Genomic DNA, 22,973 nt, shown 5'->3' on the forward strand with positions numbered 1-22,973 from the left:
TCCCTCAATCAAGGAGCACCAGATGGACACGAATCAGTTGAGACACCAAGTGGGCACGAATCAAATGGCGCCGTTGCCGGGGATCGAACCCCGAATCAAATGGTGCCATTGCCACTGCCGTTGCTAGGGACGAATCAATAGGCTCAGACCTGCCATTTATTATGCAGACACACATAGTTAATCTAACAATCCATTAAATGTAAGTGAAAAATAAGGAAAATAAGATTCTACATAGTTCTTCAGTTTGCAATTGAAATACAAATCGAAAAACTTAAATATAAATCAACGAGGTGTAGTGGTTGGTTTCTTCTCATATATATATATATAGTGTTAGAAATTTTTTCCCTCTATTTGATGTGTGAAATCACAATCTCATTCCATGTAGATAAAACATCCTCATTGGTCCAATAAGATTGCAGAACCAAATAGATAGACACTATTTATGGGGCTAAACAAACTCACATACTAAGATCGAGGATTGGTTCTCATACCATTTGTAATAGATTGCTCCCTTTCATATAGATATTATTCCTTTTGTGTAGATATTGTTTCCCTTTGAGCCCAATAAGGTCCTCATAGTTTTCAAACGTGTTTACATGATTAATATCATAATCACTTTCCATGTAGAAATGCACAACATCCTCATTATGTCCCACAAGATTGTGGGACCAAACAGGTAAAGGCTCTCATCAAGGTCAGGGATAAACTTTGATACCATGTGTAATAGTATCTTCCCGACCATATAGATATTATCGATTTTGGACCATGTATTAGCATCCATGGCAAATCTAAGATTGTTTGAAGGTAGTCTTCTAACTAATCCGACAAAATATTGACAACTTCTTGGCTCCATGCAATACTTGTCATTCACAAGACCAGATATCTCCTTTATAGTAAACAAATTATCATAATTTATGCACAAACTGACCACCTCTCATTAGGCTGATGTGAAGCACATTCTCAAGTATCTCAAGGGCACCATGCACCATGACCTATTACTTAAAAGATGTTCACCCCTCAGTCTCGATGCATTTATCGATACTGATTGGGCTAGAAATGCTGATGATCAGACCATAACATCAACTTATATAATTTCCTAGGAAGCAATTCTATCGGCTAGTCATCCAAGAAACAGAAAATAGTTGTCAAGTCATCCATGGTAGCTAAACATCGTGTGCTTGCATCCATTGCAGCTGAGCTTAACTAGGTCAAAAGCCTATTTCAAGAGATCGACATCTCGTCCATTTGCAATTGACTTTCACTTCATTTGTGATCAAGTTGTGAACCAACAACTTTGGGTATCACATGTTCACACCACAGACCAACTTGCAGATTCTCTAACCAAGCCCCTGGCTTGCAAGACTTTCCTTCTACATCACTCCAAGATTGGGCTCCCTAATGGAATTTCCATCTTGTGGGGGCATGATAGACCATCATTATAGGAACACTCATTCCTTATTACTCTAGATATGTTACAATTAGTTTCCTTATCCTTTTGTACTACTTTCACCATACCATTACTGTCGCAATTATGAGTATTGTTTTGCTTATCAACAACACTATAACCTGTATATATTGGAATTTTGAACATTAATAAAAGTACACAACCTTTATACCATTCAATCTTGAATTAATTTATAGAAGGAAAAATAAAAATTACACTCTTTTGTTCTCATTTATAAACTCATAGATTTGTCCATACATTTGTTAACATGGATTTCACGTTCTCTAAGCTTAAGTCATCATCGTCTAAGTCTGAGTCATTTGATGAGTCAAATATTTCAGAAACAAATTTCTCTGGTAACTCAATTAATTCTTCCCCAACATTTTCAATGAGTGAGCAAACTTCGGAATATTTTTGGGAAACTAATTTATTAACATTTTTGAGTGGCCTCCTACCTCTAGCACTTATGCCAAAATGTCCTGCAATGTGGAAAGTGGTTAAGTGTGGATTTGGTACCATTTTGTTTTTTGGTATACAAGAATCTTCTTTTACTAGGCGCTTTGCATCAATTGAGGATAATTCGAACAATCTTTTCAAAACATCAATAACGATTTCCTCGATAAACGTAGGCTCAGACCTGCCATTTATTATGTAGATACACGTAGTTAGTCTAGCAATCCATTAAACGTAAGTGAAAAATAAAGAAAATTAGATTCTACATAGTTCTTACACACACACACACACACATATATATATATATATTCCCACTATCTAATGTGTGAAATCACGCCCAATCCATGCAAATACAATATCCTAATTGGTTTCATAGGATTGCAAGATTAGACATATAGACATCATTTATGGGGCTAAACAAACTCTCATACCAACATCGATGATTGGTTCTCATACCATTTGTAACAGTTTGCTCCCTTTCGTATAGATATTATTCCTTTTGTGTAGATATTGTTCCCTTCGGGCCCAATGAGATCCTCAAAGTTTTAAAACGTGTTTATATGATTAATATCATAATTACCTTCCATGCAGACACGACATCCTCATATCCCATAGGATTGTGAGATCAAATAGATAGAGGCTCTCATCAAGGTTAGTGATAAACTTTGATACCATGTGTAACATTCTTTTCCCAACCATGTAGATATTATTAGTTTTGAACCCAATAAATCCTCACGACTTTAAAACACATTTACTTGGTTAAGAACACATACATATACAATATCAAAACTTTTTCTCTTATTTAGTATGAGATATCAAAATTGATAGATACATATACATATACACACACATGTTTTTCATAAGTTTGTAAATTTGTTTTAAAGTCCGGAGTATTGTTGAATGTACAGTAAATAATATTTATTTGGTTGGAAGCATATGGTAACATAAGGTGATCAAAATATAAATTAACAATTAAAAGTAAAAATGGAAAGGGAAAAAAAAGAGGTGGAAAGATTACTTATTCTGGGAATTCCAGCCGGCTAAATTGGCAACTTCACTAAGAGCCTCCCTCCAATTCTTCACCTTATCCATATTCTGCTTCAAAGTTTTTTCATGTTTAACCAAGGCCTTTCCAAAGCTCTGTTTGTGTTTTCGCACATCTGATGGATCCACATTGTAGAAAACGGGCAGAACCAGTTGTCCCATGGTTTTCCTGCATTCTAGTATCTTGACAAGTTCCTCTAAGCACCAAGTTGAACTCGCATAGTTTTGAGAGAGAATTATGATAGAAGACCTTGATCCTTCAATTGCTCTTACAAGTGTTGGAGATATGGATTCGCCTCTCCTAATCTTGTGGTCATCAAAGAATGTGTTGACTCCTTTCCTGTCCAAGGCCTCGTAGAGATGAGCAGCGAAGGTAAAGCGGGTGTCTTCTCCTCTAAAACTAAGGAACACATCATAACTCCATTGGGAAGAAGCAAAAGAAGGTGCCGCCATGGAAGCAGATAGAGCAGTAGAGAGATGAACATCACAACCCAACTGAGAAGAAGACGCAGCCATTTTGGAACAAGAGAGATAGCAGACAGATGAAGTCCTAGGGTTGAGATCTCAACTCTAAATTGATCTCTGCAAACACAAATGTTTGGGTTGGTTTAAATAATTCCCAATACCAAACAGCAATGACATTGAATAATACATCTAAATTTGTTTACTAATTGCAAAGAAACAAATAAATAAATAAATTTAATTTCTTTACTGTACAAATATTATAGTAAATATTAATTCATTCATGATAATACAAAATTTTTATTTTAGTTACTCTTTTTCACAAACCAATTAAACTATTATCTTTCTGCACCCATTTGAATTAATACAGATATGATCTGGTATTTGTGAGAACAGACAATATCAATGACAATGACTTTTTTCTTCTTGAAACTGAAAAATACAACAGCCCCACATAATTCATACAAAAAAAAAAAAAAAAAATTAAAAATTTTGCATCCAGAATTTTGAAGAAAAAACATAATATTGTATCAAATATCTCCCAAATTAAATATCATATGTAATGCATAAAAACCTTTTTTATTTGAAAGGAATCTACAAAAATCCCATCTTGTTCAAACAGCTGTTGCTGCAAATGATATATTCTATTGATTTCAATTTAATTTAAAACTCAAATAGAACCCTCAAAAACCAACTATCAAGTCTTTTCCAAAAGGTATTGGTAAAATACCACATAATGATAATGAATGAAGCCCATCTAAAGACCTCATGAGAAGGGTGAAAACTTACAGGATTGCAGATGCCCAGGGAATCAAAACCAAGCTTCAATTGAGTACTGACGAACAACTCCTGGCAAAAGAGTGGTCTAAGAAATAGACATGCATTCACAGCAATTGAAGAAAGTGATTCAGAGAGATATATAGGATAGTCAAATGGGAAAGAAGAAGGGAAACACATGAAGAGTCCACGCGTATTCGACTCAGGGAAAAGATTGCGAAAAGAGGTGGAAGTTTCAGCGCAGCCGGCAAAACGGAAAGACATGAAAGTCAATCCCGTGTGAAAGGCAAAAGAAAAATATAGCAAAATGAAGTGATATCACCTAACACTAAAGTATGGAGATACGTCACTGACATTAGAATAATAATTCAATTTATAGTTATAACCATACTGTGAATACACTGAAATGTACTTACAATAAGAGTCAATGACATTAATGTATTTCTTGTAGGTCTTGAGGGAAAGAGAAAATGATTGGAGTGAAGCCTCTTGATAAGGGATTACATGGCTACAAGATTTGGGTATATCTTTTTTCGGTTTGGTCTATGTGTGCCCCACTTTCGATACTCCATGGTTTCTTGTGGGATCTGACAGTTGGGTTGTTTTTTATTTTTCAATATCTTGCCGCGAGGTATGTGATTTTGCAAATATTTAAGGGCATTTTGCTATTAAAATATACTAAGAAGGATTATGGAGAAACAGTTTTTTGAAGAAATATCAGTAGGCTCCAACAAGTAATTATAGAAAATGCAATTCTTTGGTAATAGATGAACATTACCATATGTAAATTCAGGTGCATGGTACACATTGGTACACCAATGCATTGCTCTCTTTGAGTCAGAATAAATATGTTTATGAATTAAGATGAACACCTAAATTAAGTAATACTCATTACTAGAGATTGTAAAAAAATTATATCGATAGCATGTACTTTATGAGTTAATTTCATTCACATTCCCTAAAGCTTAGAGCAGTTACGTTAAGTCATTTCTAATTTCAAATTTGATCAAATAACACCTCTATAAATGTATCTTGTTCATAAAATGCATTTTTAGATAGTAAAATTTATTTTTAGAGAATTATTAAACACACCTACCTAAAATCTATTGACCGGAATACTCTTACAAGTAGCTTTGGACTTTTAAAGTAAACCTTGCGATGAATTTTTCATAAATAAATTTATATTTACTTATATAAGGTTAATATGTAAATGTGTGAATTAAAAAGTATATAAATTAAGGCATGGTTAAAATATTTGAATCCATCACATTTCTTTCTGGATCATACATTGGAAGAATCCAAGATTGGAACAAGATCTGTTTTTAATATCATCCTTAACATAACAAATAGTTAAGGAAATCATATCCATGAAAACATATAATTTCAATTATTAGTTTCAAATAGTTAAGGAAACCCATTGTTGGATGTGAAAGGGTTTGGCTGCATCTCAAGCCTTTCTTGGTACCAGGAATGTGAGTTAGTCAGTATAAGAATATCCACTTCCTCTGTGTTGCCTCTGATGAAGGCTTCTCCTGATGGCGTCTTTCCATACTGATTCGTTGTGATCTTCAAGAACGATTCCTCTGCGTTCAGCCTTATGACAAGGTTACGGTAACTTCTACTTCGAATTCGTGGGCACTTCCACTCGGAATGCTTACTTCGAATTCGTGGGCACTTCCACTCGGAATGCTTACTTCGAATTTGCGGGCACTTCCACTCGGAATGCTTACTTGAATGTTGCGGTCAATTCTAGTCCGTGATTTTGGAAGATTTCGCTGCCTCTCAAGCCTTTCTGGGTCCGGGGCATGTGAGTCAGTACGAGAGTTTCCAACGCTTCGGATTCTGGTAGCTTGCAATACTGAATCGTTCATATCTGTGTAGGCACTTCCCATGGGCTTGTTATGATCATTTGTGGTGTCTTTAATGTACACTGGGCAAACTCCACAGCTCTTCACAACGCATTCCCCGCTTGTACCAAATGAAAACTTAATGCAACTCCATTTCTCACAACTGAAGCTAAAAAATGATGGTACATACGCTAGCCATAGATGATCTGACTCAATTGGAGTATGTTCAAGTTGGTAAGTGCGGCCATCAGTGAAGGAACATATGTGACTGGATTCGGATTTAGGATCATTTTGGGTGTACAAGTCGCAGTATGGATACCAACCCCTTCCAAGGAACCCATCCTGGGGTGCTACAACAGCAGAAAGAGCCAATCCCAGGAAATTATTATTACTTCCTGGGGTGCTGCTATACCAATTTTGGTGTACCTCTATATTTATGTCATGCCCTTCCCTACGATCCCTGAACCAATCAGGTATTCCACTCCCAGGAACGACATTGCTGAATGGGATACCAGCAAAAGATGGGTATTCCTGCGCACACAACAAGAACCATGACGAAGCTAAGAGAGAAAAGCCACCACTACTATCATTTTTGGTAATAAAAGAAAAAAGTGTTATTTTGGCTGCCTTAGGACTGCAATTTATGCATGTGTTTTAATTGTTGTTTTATTTGTCAGTTATTTAAAAGTTTAAGGTGGTGTTTGTTTTTTTACTTAATTCTAAATAGAACTTTAATGCTTAATAGTGTTAATATATTAGGTTGTTTGTTTTTATAGTATTTTACTTCTATTAAGTATTAAAAAGTAAAAAAACCAATATGTTATTTTTTTTATTTAGAAAAAGCTACATATTTTAGCTTTTTCTATTTAGTAAAAAGTTTATAATAAGTTATGAAAAAGTAGAAAAACAAACAACCTAAATTTTAAAAATAAATTGCTTTTAGCAAAAAGCCAAAAAAACAAACACCACCTAAGTCCTAGTCTTTAGGAAGTTATTGGTTAGTTTGTTCCATGTTGTGAATCATGGCCGAAATGTAGGACCATGACCTTTGTTTCCGTTTGTTTTTCAATTTTTATTTATTGTAATTTAGATGAATGAATTAATGAATTCCCTCTACATCATTTCTTGAGTTTAACTTTTCAGTAGTTCTCCTACTGCAAATTATTGTCAGTTTTTAGTTATTTCTAGATTAAAAACTAACAATTGTATCAGAGCAATCTTCTTGAGGGATCTGTGTTAGAGTACGACACGTCATGGAAGCAAAGACCAATTTTTCATCAATTACTCTGGCTGTCTTTAATGAAGATAATTACCAGACTTGGGCAGCAAGTATGGAAACGTACTTGGAAGCTTTGGATCTTTGGGAGGCTGTAAAAGAGGATTATGATATCCCAGCCTTACCGAATAATCCCACCATGGCTCAAATCAAAGCTCATAAGGAGAAAAAAAAAATGAAGAAATCAAAGGCTAAGGCTTGCTTGTTCGCTGCGGTGTCACCCACGATTTTCACAAGAATCATGTCCCTTAAAACAGCAAAAGCAATATGGGATTATCTCAAACAAGAATATGCAGAAGACGAAAGGATGAAAGGTATGCAAGTTTTGAATTTGATAAGGGATTTGAGTTGCAAAAAATGAAGGAATTTGAAACAATTAAAGACTATTCAAATAGACCTCTAAGTATTGCAAACAAAGTAAGGTTACTCGGCTCTGAATTAAATGATTCAAGGATTGTAGAGAAGATCCTTGTCACGGTGCCTGAAAGGTATGAAGCAACTGTTACAACGTTAGAGAACACTAAGGATCTGTCAAAGATATCCTTGGCAGAATTGCTTAATTCATTGCAAGCACAAGAGCAAAGGAGGCTTATGAGGCAAGATGTCATCACTGATGGAGCTCTACAAGCAAAACATCATGGAGTTGAGAAGAACAAGAAGAAAAATAAGAAAAATAAGAAAAAAAAAAAAAAAGACCAGGAAGAAAATAGTGACTTTACAACCTTGAGCAGCAACAAAAGCCAAAATGGAAATTTCAAAGGAAAATATCCACCTTGCCAGCATTACGGGAAGAAAGGCCATCCTCTATTTAGATGCTAGAGAAGACCCGATGCCAAATGTTCCGTATGCAACAAGCTCAGACATGAGGCTGTGATATGCAAGCATAAAAATCAGATGTAGGAAGCAGATGCTCAAGTTGCTGACCAAAAAGAAGAAGATCAGCTTTTTGTTGCCACTTGTTTCTCAAGTAGGGAATCAAGTGAAAGTTGGTTTATAGATTGTGGTTGTACAAATCACATGACCCATGACTGGGCTCTCTTCAAAGATTTAAAGCCCACAACAATCACAAAGCTTAGGATAGGAAATGGTGATCAGAAATGGTGATCACATTGTTGTGAAAGGAAAGGGAACCATTGCCATCTCAACAAACATAGACACAAAGACAATCTCAGATGTTCTCTTTGTACCTGATTTTGATCAAAATTTGTTGAGTGTTGGTCAACTCATAGAAAAAGGATTCAAAGTGTCCTTTGAAGACAAGCATTACCTCATTCACAATGCAAATGGACAAAAAGTTTTCAGAGTAAAAATGAGATACAAAAGCTTCTCACTTGATCCAACCGAGGAGGAGCAAGCTACTTATTCCACTGAGGAGGACGTTACTCAAAAATGGCACAAGAGACTTGGCCATTTCCACCTTTAAGGAATGTTGCTAATTAGAAAAATGAGTTGTCAGAAGGATTACTAGCCTTTGCAAATCACTTACCGAATTGTCATGCTTGTCAATACGGTAAACAAAAATGGAGACCATTCCCAAAGTCAACCTGGAGAGCCACTCACAAGTTGCATCTAATCCACACAGATGTATCTAGTCCTCAAAGAACTGTATCATTAGTAGGTAGTCCGTATTACATGGTTTTCATTGATGATTTTACAAGATTATATTGGATTTTTTTCTTAAAATTCAAGTCAAAAGTGGCTAGGGTGTTTTGGAAGTTCAAGAAAATGGTGGAAAACCAAAGTGGCTGCAAAATTCAAGTTCTAAGGTCAGATAATGAAAAAGAATATGCCTCAAAAGAATTTAATTTGTTTTCTGAGCAAGCGAGCATAGAACACCAGTTTACTACTCCATATACTCCGCAACAAAACGGAGTTAGTGAAAAGAGAAACATATACATAATGGAGATGACCAGATGTATGCTGCATGACAAAGAGTTGCCAAAGAAGTTTTGGGCTGGAGCGATAAGTATTGTAGTTTTCTTGCAAAACAGATTGCCTACCAAGGCATTGAAGAATAAAACTCCATTCGAGGCATGGTATAGCTATAAGCCTTCATTCAATTTCCTTAAAGTGTTCGATTGTGTGTGTTTCTCTCACATTCCACAAGTCAAACATGTTAAACTTGACAAGAAGTCAGAACCAGGCATCTTCGTGGGATATAGTTCCACCTCTAAAGCCTACAAGGTGTATCAACCTCAAACAGGGAAGTTAATTGTTAGTAAAGATGTGTTCTTCAATGAAGATGAGAAGTGGAACTGGGAACAGACATAAGAGACATCCATAAGCAAGTATTAAATCAAGTCTCCCCTTCCAAACAAAAGAAGTGCAAGCTCCTGAACAGTGGCAAGAAGTATTGGAAGATGATCCACCAATCTGTGGAACAAGACCACTCTATGATATCTATCAAAGATGCAATGTGGCCATTTGTGAACCGGCAGGTTATGAAGAAGCCATTAAAGACCAGAAATGGAATAAGGCAATGGAGGAGGAGATGTCAATGATAAAAAAAAAAAAAAGACTTGGGAACTTGTTGACCGACCAAAGGATAGGATTATTGGAGTAAAATGAGTGTTTTGAACCAAGCTAAAAGCAAATGGTTCCATCAACAAATACAAGGCTAGACTTGTAGTTAGAGGGTATGCATTGATTTTTGGGGTTGGCTACTCGGACACTTTTTCACCCATAGCTAGATTGGACACTATACAACTCTTGCTAGCAATTGTAGCTCAAAAAGACTAGAAGGTGCTTAAGCTAGATGTCAAATCTATATTCTTAAATGGTGTATTGCAGGAGGAGATTTATGTGGAGCAACCCAAGGGATTCGTGGAAAAAGGTGAAGAGGAGAAAGTCTACTTGCTTAAGAAGGCTCTATATGGCTTAAAACAGGCACTAAGAGCCTAGTATAGTAGAATAGATGAGCATTTATCAAGTTTAGGCTTTGAAAAAAGCAAGTCTAAAGCTACTCTCTATGTAAAACATAAGGGAAATGAATTGCTCATAGTTTCCCTTTATGTTGACGATCTCTTGGTAATAGGAGGCAATGTCAAGCTGGTTGAGGAGTTCAAAAGAGAAATGAAGCAGGTCTTTGAAATGATTGACCTTGGATTAATGACATACTTCCTTGGAATGGAAATTAAGCAAGCTAAAGATGAAGTATTTATATGTCAGAGAAAATATGCCAAGGAAATACTCAAGAAATTATATATGGAGGATTGCAAAGCAATAGTCACACCAATGGACCAAAAGGAGAGCTTAAGCAAGGAGGATGGGACTGACAAAGTTGAATAAGGTGATTTTAGAAGCTTGATTGGTTGCCTAATGTATCTCACTGCAAGACCAGACATTTTGTTTGTTGTGAGTCTCTTATCTCGTTTCATGCATTGTGCCAATGAATTGCATCTAAAAGCAGCAAAAAGAGTGGTGTGATACATTAAAGGAACAATCGACTTTGGTGTAGAGTTTAAGAAGAATCAATGTTTCAAGTTGCAGGAATTTTCTGACACTGATTGGGGAAGATCGTTTGATGACATGAAAAACACCTCTAGGTATCGTTTTAGTCTTGGTTCAGGGATTTTTTTTGTGGTGCTCTAAGAAGCAGGAGATAGTTGCACAATCCACTGTAGACGCAGAGTTTATTGCAGCTACTGCAGCTGTCAATCAGGCATTATGGTTAAGAAAAATTCTGTGTGATTTGCACTTGAAGCAATGGAACAATACAAAAGTTCTTGTTGATAATCAGGCCGCAATTGCAATTTCTCACAATCCAGTCTTTCACGGGAAAACCAAGCACTTCAAAATCAAGCTTTTCTTTCTGAGGGATGTGCAAAAAGAAGGAGAAATTGCTCTCATTTACTGCAAGTCTGAAAATCAGCTGGCAGACATTTTTATAAAACCACTACTTGTCAGCAAGTTTGAAGCTCTAAGGGAAAAGCTCGGGGTTTGCAGCACCTAATGCAAGGAGTATTATTTTGGCTATTTATGCATGTGTTTTAATTGTTGTTTTATTTTTCAGTTATTTAAAAGTTTTAAGTCCTAGTCTTTAGGAAATGTAGGATCATGATCTTTGTTTCCGTTTGTTTTTCACTTTCTATTTATTGTAATTCAGTTGAATGAATTAATGAATCCCCTCTGCATCCATTCTTGAGTTTAACCTTGCAATAGTTCTCCTGTTGCAAATTATTGTCAGTCTTGTAGTTGTTTCTAGATTAAAAACTAACAGAAAAAACATATATAAATAAGTTTCAGCAAAATCGAAATCATGATATGAAGCAAAAGAGAACTTACTTCATCATAAGTGGACCTCCATCTTTCCTGATCAACATGGGTTGCCATACTTCGTATATGAGGCTCCATTGTACTTGGGTACTTCATGAGTCGGAGGCAATTACCAAATAGACAGCCTCTAAAAGACATGAAAACTGATTCAGGGAGGATTGATTCCAGGGACGTGCAATTACTTGCATTTAGAATTCGTACACTTGGTGGAAGCAAGGGCAATGTCTGAAGCCTCCTGCAATCGTGCAAGTCAAGCCTGGACAGATTAGAAAGTCCTTTGAAGATACAAGGTAGATGAATGAAGCGGTTTCCACTTAAGTTCAGAGACTTGAGTGAAGAAAGGATGCCAAGATGACTAAGGCGCTTTCCACTCTTTATATTGCAGTCACTTAAATTTAGTCGAACTAAATTTAAATTAGACAACAAGAAACTGATGGACTCTGAAGTTCTTGGCAAGGATGAAGCAGATGCTTTATGATTTCTCAAGACAGCTCTAGAGGAAGGCGGTTGCCTTATAGTAGATCATTCTGCTTTGAGATCAACTAGGCGGTCCAAGTTCCCTGAGTTCTGTTGAAACTTTCCAAGTTTTGAGCAGCCAGATAGCGTAAGGATACGAAGAAGTGTCAATTTAGGAATGCTACTTGGAAGAAACTTGAGCTCTTTGCAGTTTGTTAAATCCAATAGAACGAGCTCACTGGCATACGCAATTGAGGCTGGGATTTCTGTTATAGCAGTCCCATCTAAATACAACTTGGATAAGCATGGCATATGCTGTGAGATATCTGGAAATTTCTGTAGATTTGAGCAACCAGAGAGATCCAGAGTTTGAAGGGATACCAACTTATAGATGGCTGGAAAATCCCTAAGTTTTATGCAGTTGCTCACACTCAAGAAAGCGAGTTTCCTCAGGCGTCCAAGGGACGAGTGAAGGTGACATAAATTAGTACAACCATCCAGAACCAGCTCTTCAAGATTGGTGATCCTTGAGAAATCTGGAGTTTCCATTAGGAATTTGGAGTTACTGAGATCCAAAAATTTTAAATTTTCACAAACCTATAACAAAAAGAAATGGTTACAATCAATTAGATTTCATTATGAATATTACATATTATCCAAGAAGAAGATTAGCACAACCATACCTGACTTCCTTTCCAGGGCTCAGTAATCTGGCTATAAGGCATGCAGAGGCAGACAAGATTCTTGGGCTTAAAATGAGATGGCAATGTTTGCAGAGGATATTCATGCCAATATAAATACCTCAACTCATCGGAATGAAATTTAAAGTCATCAGAAAAGCGCACTTTACATTTCCTCTTCCTCGAGGTACTTTCGGAGTCAGAGTCATCCGACAGGTTAGACTCATAGACTTCTAGTAATCTAAGCCTGTTCATCCTCGCAAAGGCTTCAGTGGTAAAGTGTATTTCCTTCAAACCAAACAGGTTGAGGAATATGCCTTTAACTTCTTTGGTTCCCTAACAATCAAGAACAAGGAATAAGTGAAAAGAATGCAAAGAAACGTAAAATTTACTTGCTGTTGATGCATAACTGCTTAAATTTAGATAAATGATAATTCTGAAGCTTAAATTGCCGAAGAAAAAGAAATTTTAAATATTTTTGTTCTTACCGTATTTTTTTCCAATACATGACAAATATCATCCTGCATCCACAATCTGCTACGTTTCCCAGGCTCTTTCGAAGTCTGAGTAACAATTTTCCATCCCATTTTTTGTAATAAATCATGCATCTCCAACTTCTCACAAGAAATAGTTATGAGAAATCTATCAATGAGATTTTCTATTCCACTCCCGGGAAACAAGTTGCAACTCTCAAGTATTTTCATTATATGATCTTTGTTGCTGCATTTGAAGAAACATGCAATATCTAGAAATATATCCTTCTCATTATCATTTAACTCATCAAAACTTTTTTGAAGTACTCCATGAATTTCATTGTCAAGGGTCTTTTCTAGCTCATCCAATTTACTTTTCCAATAGTCTTGGTCCTTTTTATATAAAGAAGAACCTAAAACCTCGAGAGCTAATGGAAGACCTTGAGCATAAGCTATAAAACGGAGAGAGAACCTCTTAAAACTTTCTGCAGGATGGTCCTTTCTAAAGGCACAATGATTAAAGAGCTCAATCGCTTTATCATCCTGCAATTTCTGGACTTCATACACTGCATCCATTCCACTTAGAAACCTTTTGTTCCTAGTTGTTATAATGATCCTACTTTGAGGACCAAACCAATCATGTTTTCCAATTAACGTTTTCATTGTCAATTGGTGGCTCACATTATCAACAACAATAAGAACTTTTTTAGAGCCAAGTCTTGTCTTTATTGAAGTGATTGTCACATCTATATCATTGTCCTTCAATACACTTGAAAGAAGTTCCTTTTTCCAATAGTCGGTTCCTTCTCTTTCCACATTTCCAACATTAGTAAGAAAACAACAACCTTCAAATTTGTCCGAAAACTGTTCATAAATACTTCTGGCAAGGGCAGTCTTGCCTATGCCACTCATACCGCAAATTCCAATCATGCGAACATCAGTTGACTCAAAACACAAGAGTGATTCCAATTCCTTTATGCAGGAGTCAACTCCCACTAGGTTCTGAGCATCATTTGAGGATGCACAATTTAAATATTTTGAAATATCTGCAACAATATCCTGAATGAGCTGAGCCTCAGACCTGCCAGTTTGAACAAATAATAGTTACCTTGATGGCCCATTAATGTTCAAACCGTAGTAAGTTGGACAAAGCATGTTAAATGGACAGAGGAAAATGAAGTAAATACGTGGATAGGTACATAGTCATATTTATGGCAGCTTCAGAAAAAGGAAAAAAAAAAAAAGACAAATTAAGCATCAGTAGATGTCATAAAATATTAAGCATAAGTAGATGTCAAAATATTCATCCAAAGTATATCATATCTAAACCCAATTTCTTTTCTTTTTATTTTATTTTATTTTATTTTATTTTATATTATGATACATGGTATGATATTCAAGTACTTAATAACAAGAAATTAAATATATTGAAAAAGCCAATTGAACATGTATATTCATCCATAATCAAACATATTAAAAAAAAAAAAAAGGGAATACCCCATATATAGTTTGAATAAAAAGCGCCATAGTATCTAAATTGGAAACTGGAAAACCCCCTTCTCTCTTATTAGAGGATGCTCTACAAACATTTAGTATAATTTATTGTATTTTCCATTAATAATCATACTCCTCTTTACTATATTTTTTCTTTGAATTCTTATTCCTTCTTCATCTCCAAGCCTAAGCAGTTACCTTAACATGTTAATGCACATTTGAGGTTTTATTTTTATAATTTTTTTTTTAAAAAAAAAGGGAAGAAGAAAAAAGAAATCTAAGGTTCTATTTAATAGCTATTTTCAAGAACAATTCTAAAAATTAATTTTTGAAAACTATTATGTAATGTTTGGTAGAACAAAAGTTTATTTGAAAACCTGAAATGTTTTTAATCTATTTGTAATATTTTTAAATATATTTTAAAAATAATTTTATATTTAATGTTTTATTTTTAATTATTACAAATGTTTATATAATTATTTTTTAAATCATCCCTTAAAAAACATCATGTTTTCTATTCTTAATAGAAAATAGAAAACAAGTTATTAATTTTTAAACATGTTTTTTAATTTTTATATTAGAAAACAAAAAAAAATTGTTTTGAAAACAGTTGGCAAAGGTTTGAAGACGAGAGAAAAGTTTAGTTCTTTTTCTTTTCTATATCCTCTTCTTATTCTTCCTTTTTGTTTTTCTGCTTTTTATGGCTTGTGTGAAGGTTTTGGATTACGGCCGGATCTTCACGTAGGGTGCTGCAGCCATTTTGGGATAACGTCAAGGGTAGGTATTAACCTTTTTGAACTCAGGTTTGTCCTTTTCACAAGAGGTAGGTCTCAGGCAGGTGCTTACTTTAGGTTGACATGTTTTAGGTGCTTAATTATAACTAAATTCATTTTGAATGCCATACATTCCGGAGGTGCTTATTTGTTGTAGCATTAGTCATAATAAGGGTCTTAGTTCACACCTGATTTAAGTAGAGGCTCCTAACATGCTATTCATATTCATATTTCTTCAAACAATATAGTAATAATAATAATAATAATAATAATAAACTTGGGATAATAAACATAAACATACTAATACTACTCACAATAATAATTAGCTAGGATTTAGAAAATAGCTAAACTTTAGAAAATTACTTATTTCCCAAGTCCCAGCCGGATAAATTGCCAACTTCAGTGAGAGCCGCCGACCACCTCTGCAACTGCTTCTCCTCGATTTTCAAATTCTTTTTGTGTGCATCCATGGCTTGTCCGAAACTTCCGCCCTGTCCCCGAACATCCGACGGGTCCACATGGTAGAAAATGGGCACAACCCTCTGTTTTATGGTTCTCTTGCACTCCAATATCTTTACCAGTTCCTCTAAGCACCATTTGGAAGTTGCATAAGCTTCTGACAGAACAACTATTGAGCACCTTGATTTTTCTATTGTTGTAAAAAGTGTTGAAGAAATGTCCTCCCCTCTTCTGAGCTCCTTATCATCGATAAAGGTCCTAATTCCTTTACTCTTTAAGGCTGTATTGAGATGACCAGTAAAAGTATTGCGAGTATCCGTTCCTCTAAAACTAAGAAACACGTCAAACTCCCGATCAGAAGAAGAAGAAGACGCCATTTTGGAGGCAGAAGAATAGGTTTGAGAGAGAGAGATAAGTTGTATGAACCCTAATCTAAAGATTTTTATGTTAAAGATCCCCAACTTAGAGACGAGTGAGAACAGGTTGTCACGCGTGACAATAGTCCAAATGAACTCTCTATGATGATTAAACTATTTTTCTCTTTCAGTTTTTTTATGCATTTGTTCAAAGCCGCCATTGAATTACTTTTTTCGATGCCGACTTTCGAATTATACAATTCAAGAGAGCACATGCGCCACGGTGTCTTCAACCATGTGTCACCTCGCGGGCTTCGTCATACCCTACCTACTCGTCTTTAGCCGGCCTATTTGTACCCAGCTAAAATCTATACCCTTAAGCCCAAGTGCCCCTCAGCCAATCGTAACTCAATAGCTCAAAGCTGACCAGTACGTGACCATGTGATCTTCAGTGCCACCCAGCCCTGATTCTATGAAGCAGTCGGGAAGCCTAGTTTATACTTCCCGAATTCAATTTCTTCCTGCTGCACCCCCAATCTTCTCATTCGGATTTCAGATTCTATTGAAATAAACCAGCAGCTCATTTTCTCTCGAAAAATATAATTTTATATATATTTGGATAGATAACAAAAAATATATGTTTTGAAATCTCATTATTTGTAATCCAATCTTATTTGTTTCTATTTTTAATTTTTAATCTTTTTTTATATTTTATTTGTTTGTAATTTTATTCAATGACTTAGATCTTACGGTACATATTTAATGATTTGAATTTGAAGTTCAACATGCAAATAAGGCAATTAATGTACCCTTTTTAGGAGTTCAACATGCAAATGAGGCAATTAGTGTACCTTTTTCGGTATATATGAAAAAAAATATATTTTCAAGTCTTATTGTTTGTACCCAAACTCATTTATTTATATTATTGTAACTCGATTTCATTTAATTGAACTTTCATTCAATAGCCTAAATTTCATCATATATATTTAATAGTCTAAAATTGAAGTTGATCATGCAAATGAAGCCTATGAATGAGATATATCAAACTCAACACCCCAAACAATTTTAATTAATTAAATTTGTCCCATATATACTCAATTGAGATTCATTCAATTTCTGTTCAGTTCTCTCTCTCCCTAATGAAATTAAGTTTTAAAATTTCATTTTGTGAAATTTCATTTGTTATGTGTTCTCCCGGTGCCGGGTTAAACTTAACATGGCAAAGAGGCGGAATACATACAACTAATCAAACTAAATCTGAGAGAGCCAATTCACTTTCAAGATTCCATTTTTTTTTTTTTTGATCTTTTAATGTTTGTTTAAAATGTCTGACATTAGTCAATATAACAATGCATTTTTTTAATGGGTCAGTGAGTGAGCTAATATTATAATGTATTTTTTCTCTATACAAAAAGTGCGTGAGCTTTGCCAAGAGTTTTTGCCATTAAGAAATCGGTGAAACGTGTCTTGATATGTTTAATTTAATAATATCCTTTTTATGACATCTTAAGTTCTTGAAAAATAAAATAAAAAATGCTAAAAAAAATATATTTTTTTGTGCTAAAATATTTTATTAGAGAAACGGACATCATATGCAACAAACAAATAAAAGAGACATTTTGTCAAACCAAACTTTGATACCATGTTAAAGTTTAATTTTCACAAAAGTTAAAACTTGTAGGATTTAAATTCAATGTATATATTATGCTCATTAACAACATCCTCATTTTATTTTAAATAAAGCGTTTTTAAAAATATTTTATTTTATTTTCCTCGATTCTTGTGTGAAAAACCATGTTTTATCTTTTTTATCTCTTTGTATTTTTCCTTCAATCTTAACCCCATTAAGATGTTGGTGGCTTCTGAGAAACTTCAATTTTTTTTCTAGGGAAATGTAGGAAGCCTCGTGAACTAATTTGACATCTTTTAAATAAGACAATAAGGTTAAAAAAAATTTAGTCCTACGGTTATCTTAATTTCCTTTTTCTTTTGGACTTGATAGGCCCTCCACCGTGTTTGCACACGCACTTTTTGGTTAGGAAATGAAATATACACCACTGACATACTTAGATGAGGCAAATAACATAGCCCTCAACATGAATATCTTCTTCTCGCTAATGAGATACTATCAACCTAAATTTTTCGTTTTAGGGTGATTGTATTATAATAAAATATCATAATTACTTTGATATATGAAATTATTTGATATTTACATGATAAGAACACTTTTTCCATCTAACAAAAGTACACTTTTCCATCCCCTTCTAAATCTGATTTAAGCATTTGAGGTTTATTTCTATTTTGCATATTCTTTTCACACTTAAAGGATAACAATGGAGCATGTGTTTTTAGGTACCTCTCAGTTTGGGAAAGGGTAAATGGGCTAAGGAATTTTTTTTATAACCCAAATCTAGTTTAGGTATTACCTTATCCCTCCATTCCTTTAAATATATAATTAATAAAAATATATTTTAATTTATTTTTTTTAACACGTATATAATAAAAATATACTTCTCTTTCAAATAAGTTTTAAAATTTTATACTATTTATTTATTTATAAAATATATTTATTTTAATAAAATTAAATTTTTTAAAAAAACTTTAAAAAATTGATATGGGTTCAAACCAAAGAGTGAAGACCATTTCTAAAAAACAAATTGGGTCACTTGATATGATAGTCCAATCATCAGAGTATTTCAATTCAATATCGATTTTAACTCATACTTCAAAATCAATTGGATCACTCGATTCAATGTATCTAATTATCAAATTATTTGATTCTATACTAATTTAATTCATACTTTGACTCAAAAGGTAAACTAAAAGAAATCAAATCAAGTTAATTAAATGCAATATATAAACAAACATAAGTGGGAGATTGTACCACGAGTCTAATTATGGTTCTAGATTAGTTCCAAGAGGAAATGTATCAAAATAGAGGTCTTTTTTCTAAAATAAAATAAAATTTTAAAAAAAGTGTTATACGTGAGCTTTTTTAGGACAAAGGAAAAAGGCTTTGTTCTTTGAAGGAAGCTTATGAAAAATAAAGTAATTCAATGTCACTTGCCACTTGTCTTGCAAGTGATTCTTTTACCACACAACAAAGTATTATAACCTTTATTGTTAAAAAATTATGGCTCTAATTAGTAGTCGATTGGATTGTGAAGTTTGAATCAATTTTATTATATTTTGCTTGGAATGTCGAGGGTCAAGTTCCTAATTAAACTCATAAAGATTGATCTACTTGGTCAACTCATGGGGGTTGAAGAGGGCAACACCCATTAGAGAAATTTTTGTTATATGATGAATGATGAATTTACCCTTATTATATATTTAACTTTTTTATATTTTAGGATTTTGTTATTTTGAAAGTGTGGCTGCAATTGAGAGATGTTTTCGAGAGTTTTACCATTGTAACCCTTCTCGTTCCTTTTTATTAGTGAATTCTTGAGTGTTTATGCACTCCATGAACATAATAGGGATCACATTGATCATCGAACTATATTAAAAATCTTATATTTTCTTTATTTTCTATTATTCACATGTACAATCAAAATCAAAAGTAACTTCTCCATAAGGAGACTTTTGAAACTCTAACATCTTCCATCCTCTTGAGCTTTCCCTCCTTCCTTTTGAGCTTTCCTTGTGCATGTTGCTTTTCAATACTCAAGCACCATATAGTAAAACGTCAACAACTATGGTAAATAAAAAATGAAAATTTTCTAGCATGGGAAAATAATACTTATGTTTTGTGGGAAGAAAATAATATTAAGTAAAAACATTTTTTAGTATCAGCCATGTGTCTCTCTATTACTCCAGTGCAATAAGTAAAATTTAAACCAAATAAAACCATTTTTATTTTGATAGCTAATATGGAAACCATGGAAAATCATAGTGCAAATTAATTAGGTTTGGAGGCTTGTAAGGGACATGGTTGGTTAACAAGTATAAAATGTACCAGGTTAACCGTGTGTGTTACCTTGACCACCTTACCCATTGAATTTTACCATATAGTCACGATAAATCACTTCTATTTAATTTTAAGAAGCAGTATGTTATAGACAAATCGATTAACAAGTATAGCCCAAAAATATTGGTTTAACTACATCAAACAAGTTAATTAGGACTATTAGAGGATTGACTTATAACAAACTCATTAATCTTACTTCTTTAAATTTCCTTCGTGATAACCTTTGATAATTTATCATTAACTTGAAATACAAAACAAAATATTCAAACTTTTCTTTGAAATAATGTTTGATATACTATACATGAGGGCTTAATTGATCCCTTGATATTGTTTGATCAATCAAAAAATTTATTCAAACTTTTAAAATATATATTCTGAATGAGATAATAAATTTGAAAGATGTAAAATAGGTATATTATTAAGTTAAATCTTGTGTTTTTCTACATGATATGAGTGGTATTACAATATTAAAAAGGTAGTATGCATTAAATACAAAAAGGAAAAAAAAAAAAAAACAAAAAGAGCTTGGCATCCAAAAATCACTTGTTGATAAAAGAAATAGAACTCACTCTAACCAGAAAGGTCGACAATTCAATGGATCGGATCAACTACTCCAGTTTCTAAAACTTTGATAAGTTGGCAGTTAATTTTTGGATTAGCCTACATAACATTAGTTTGACCTGAACTAACCTATTTAATAATCATGCTAATTAACCTAATCAAACTTTAAACTATTTAATTAATATTTAATTTATTTTAAATTTGTTTTAAAATAAATAAGTCAATTGAGTCATAAATATGTTTGGTTGAGAAATAAATCATATAGATTAATAAAAGACCTAACTCAACCTAATTCTTAAATAGGAGAACCTGATTATTAAATTAGTTAAATGAGTTAAATGATTTACCTGGTTTATTACTTGTTTAATAAATAGGTAATATTTAAATTTATATTTTTAACTTAATTATTATTTGTGTTAGGTTTGGGTTAATCTATATAATAGAATATTTAAGTTTTGACATGATATGAACATGACCCATTAACATGAATTGTCATCTCTACTTTAAAGAAAGTCATCCTCCTTTTATTTTTTATTTGAGGTATACTAATTTCAATTCCTCGCTTCCAATCCCATAAACCCACTCTTTTAAGTGGTTATTATTGTACTATGGAAATTTCTAATGTCCACCTTAATTGAATTAAAATGGAATAAGTTTATTCTTATGCTATAAAATTTGATTTAAGAAAAAAATTAAGATAAATTTAGAGTATGTTTAATAATATTTTTATTTGAAATGTTTTCAATATAAGTATTTTCTATAAAAATGTTTTTTAAAAAATCATTTATCAAGTGTTTATTTGAGAAACACTATAATAAATAATTTTTTAACTTTTTTAAAATGTTTTTTAAATTTTATCTAAAGGCTTTTTTTCTCAAAAACATTTTGTACACTAGAAGTGTTTTCTAAAAGTACACTATTAAACAAATTCTTAGAATGTCTTTTGCAGTGTTTATATTTGAAGTGTTTTTAGTAGAGATGTTTTCGAATAATCATCAATCAAATATTTTTTAGGTAGCAGGTCGTTTTCGGGGAGAACCAAAAGGCAGATCAGTTTCCATTCCCCAAACTGTTAAAAAACAAAATTTTTTTACTTTATCTTTCATTGAATCTTTATCAAGGGACCTTTCTTGAGGTATGTGCCAAGGTTTCAGACAGAAAGGAAACAGGATCTTTATTTGAATACCGTCTCTTAACCAGTTTTGCGGAAATTCTGTTTCTGATAATTGAACAACACTACAAATAATTGTTCAATATTTTGAAGGTGCTTTTTAAATTAAATCAAACATATGATTTTTCTTCTAAAATATATATATATTAGAAGTGTTTTCTAAAAAATATTATCCAATAGACTCTTAAAAAATATTTTTTTTAAATTATATTTGACCAATATAGAAAAAGATAAGAAAAAATACTAATAAATAAATACCTAAAATTTATTCTCTTCACTTTTTAAAAAATGTCAAACCAAATTTAAGAAAAATGCATTCTTGATGATTTATTTTTTCTTTTTAAACTTTTTTATATAGATAACTAAATAAGAAAAAAAGTAAAAAAAATAAATAAATAAATTTCTCCAAAGCAAGCGGAAAAAATATAAAAATCCTTATTTTTTTCCTTATTTTTTTTCTTTTTTATATCCATCTACTATATATATATATATTACCAGGAAAAAGGATGAAGTTTCTCAGAGGGCACCAATGGCTGAGATCTTATACAGTTTGGTCGACTCTTTGCAGACTTCAGTTGACCATCGACTTTCACGCGGAAAGTCTTTGTATACTGTATCATTTTGTAGAGTTGAATTGAACATACAGGATGGGTTTGATATATATATATATCCTATTCATTTGTCTCTTTTGCATTCATTTGTCTCTTTTGCATTATAAAAAAATGTTAAAAATTAAATATTCAGAGGCATCTTTGAACGTGGACACAACTAAAAGGTTGAGAAGCTTTGGTGCGAGCAATTCGGTGGAATCTCTGAACAAATGCTTCGATAGACTAAAAGAAAGAAAATTGAATCATTTTGTAGAGTTCATTGCACAACTTGCTCACTTGGAAGCAACCTACCCTCACTCAGATGAGCTTCTTTAGCACCAAAATCTGTCTATGAGAGGTTACACATCGTAGATCTCTTTGTTAAACCTATTCTTCTGCTTCTTCAATTTCT

The 22,973-nt window shown here is 33.3% G+C and overlaps 2 protein-coding genes across 2 annotated transcripts; both read right to left on the minus strand.

Annotated features, from left to right (window-relative positions):
• Positions 1–1,650: 1,650 nt before the first annotated feature.
• LOC104882771 (disease resistance protein RUN1) lies at positions 1,651–4,292 on the minus strand. The gene is made up of 3 exons (XM_010667134.3): positions 4,193–4,292; positions 2,916–3,523; positions 1,651–2,081 (listed from the first exon to the last, which is right to left on the minus strand). The coding sequence occupies exons 2-3, from the start codon at positions 3,455–3,457 to the stop codon at positions 1,685–1,687; spliced, it is 939 nt and encodes a 312-aa protein (XP_010665436.1). The 5' UTR covers positions 3,458–3,523; positions 4,193–4,292; the 3' UTR covers positions 1,651–1,684.
• A 1,483-nt stretch (positions 4,293–5,775) lies between these two features.
• Positions 5,776–16,290, minus strand: LOC104882770 (disease resistance protein RUN1). Its single transcript, XM_019216381.2, has 6 exons — positions 15,818–16,290; positions 13,203–14,268; positions 12,718–13,050; positions 12,156–12,631; positions 11,588–11,834; positions 5,776–6,558 (listed from the first exon to the last, which is right to left on the minus strand). Exons 1-6 carry the CDS (start codon positions 16,288–16,290, stop codon positions 5,776–5,778), a joined length of 3,378 nt encoding a protein of 1,125 aa, XP_019071926.2.
• Between the last annotated feature and the right edge of the window lie 6,683 nt (positions 16,291–22,973).

The sequence above is a fragment of the Vitis vinifera genome, chromosome 18 (assembly GCF_030704535.1).
Source record: "Vitis vinifera cultivar Pinot Noir 40024 chromosome 18, ASM3070453v1".
NCBI classification, from domain to species: domain Eukaryota; kingdom Viridiplantae; phylum Streptophyta; class Magnoliopsida; order Vitales; family Vitaceae; genus Vitis; species Vitis vinifera.

Bases quoted from the DNA above. Each gene is read 5' to 3' on its own strand.
- LOC104882771 (XM_010667134.3), bottom strand. From the start codon at position 3,457: ATGGCTGCGTCTTCTTCTCAGTTGGGTTGTGATGTTCATCTCTCTACT. The intron at 2,082-2,915 runs GTAATCTTTCCA...AATAAATGGCAG, and splicing joins GGCTGGAATTCCCAGAATAA to GTCTGAGCCTACGTTTATCG.
- LOC104882770 (XM_019216381.2), bottom strand. From the start codon at position 16,290: ATGGCGTCTTCTTCTTCTTCTGATCGGGAGTTTGACGTGTTTCTTAGT. The intron at 13,051-13,202 runs GTAAGAACAAAA...CTTGATTGTTAG, and splicing joins ATGTATTGGAAAAAAATACG to GGAACCAAAGAAGTTAAAGG. The intron at 11,835-12,155 runs GTTTCAACAGAA...TAATCTGTCCAG, and splicing joins GGCTGCTCAAAACTTGGAAA to GCTTGACTTGCACGATTGCA.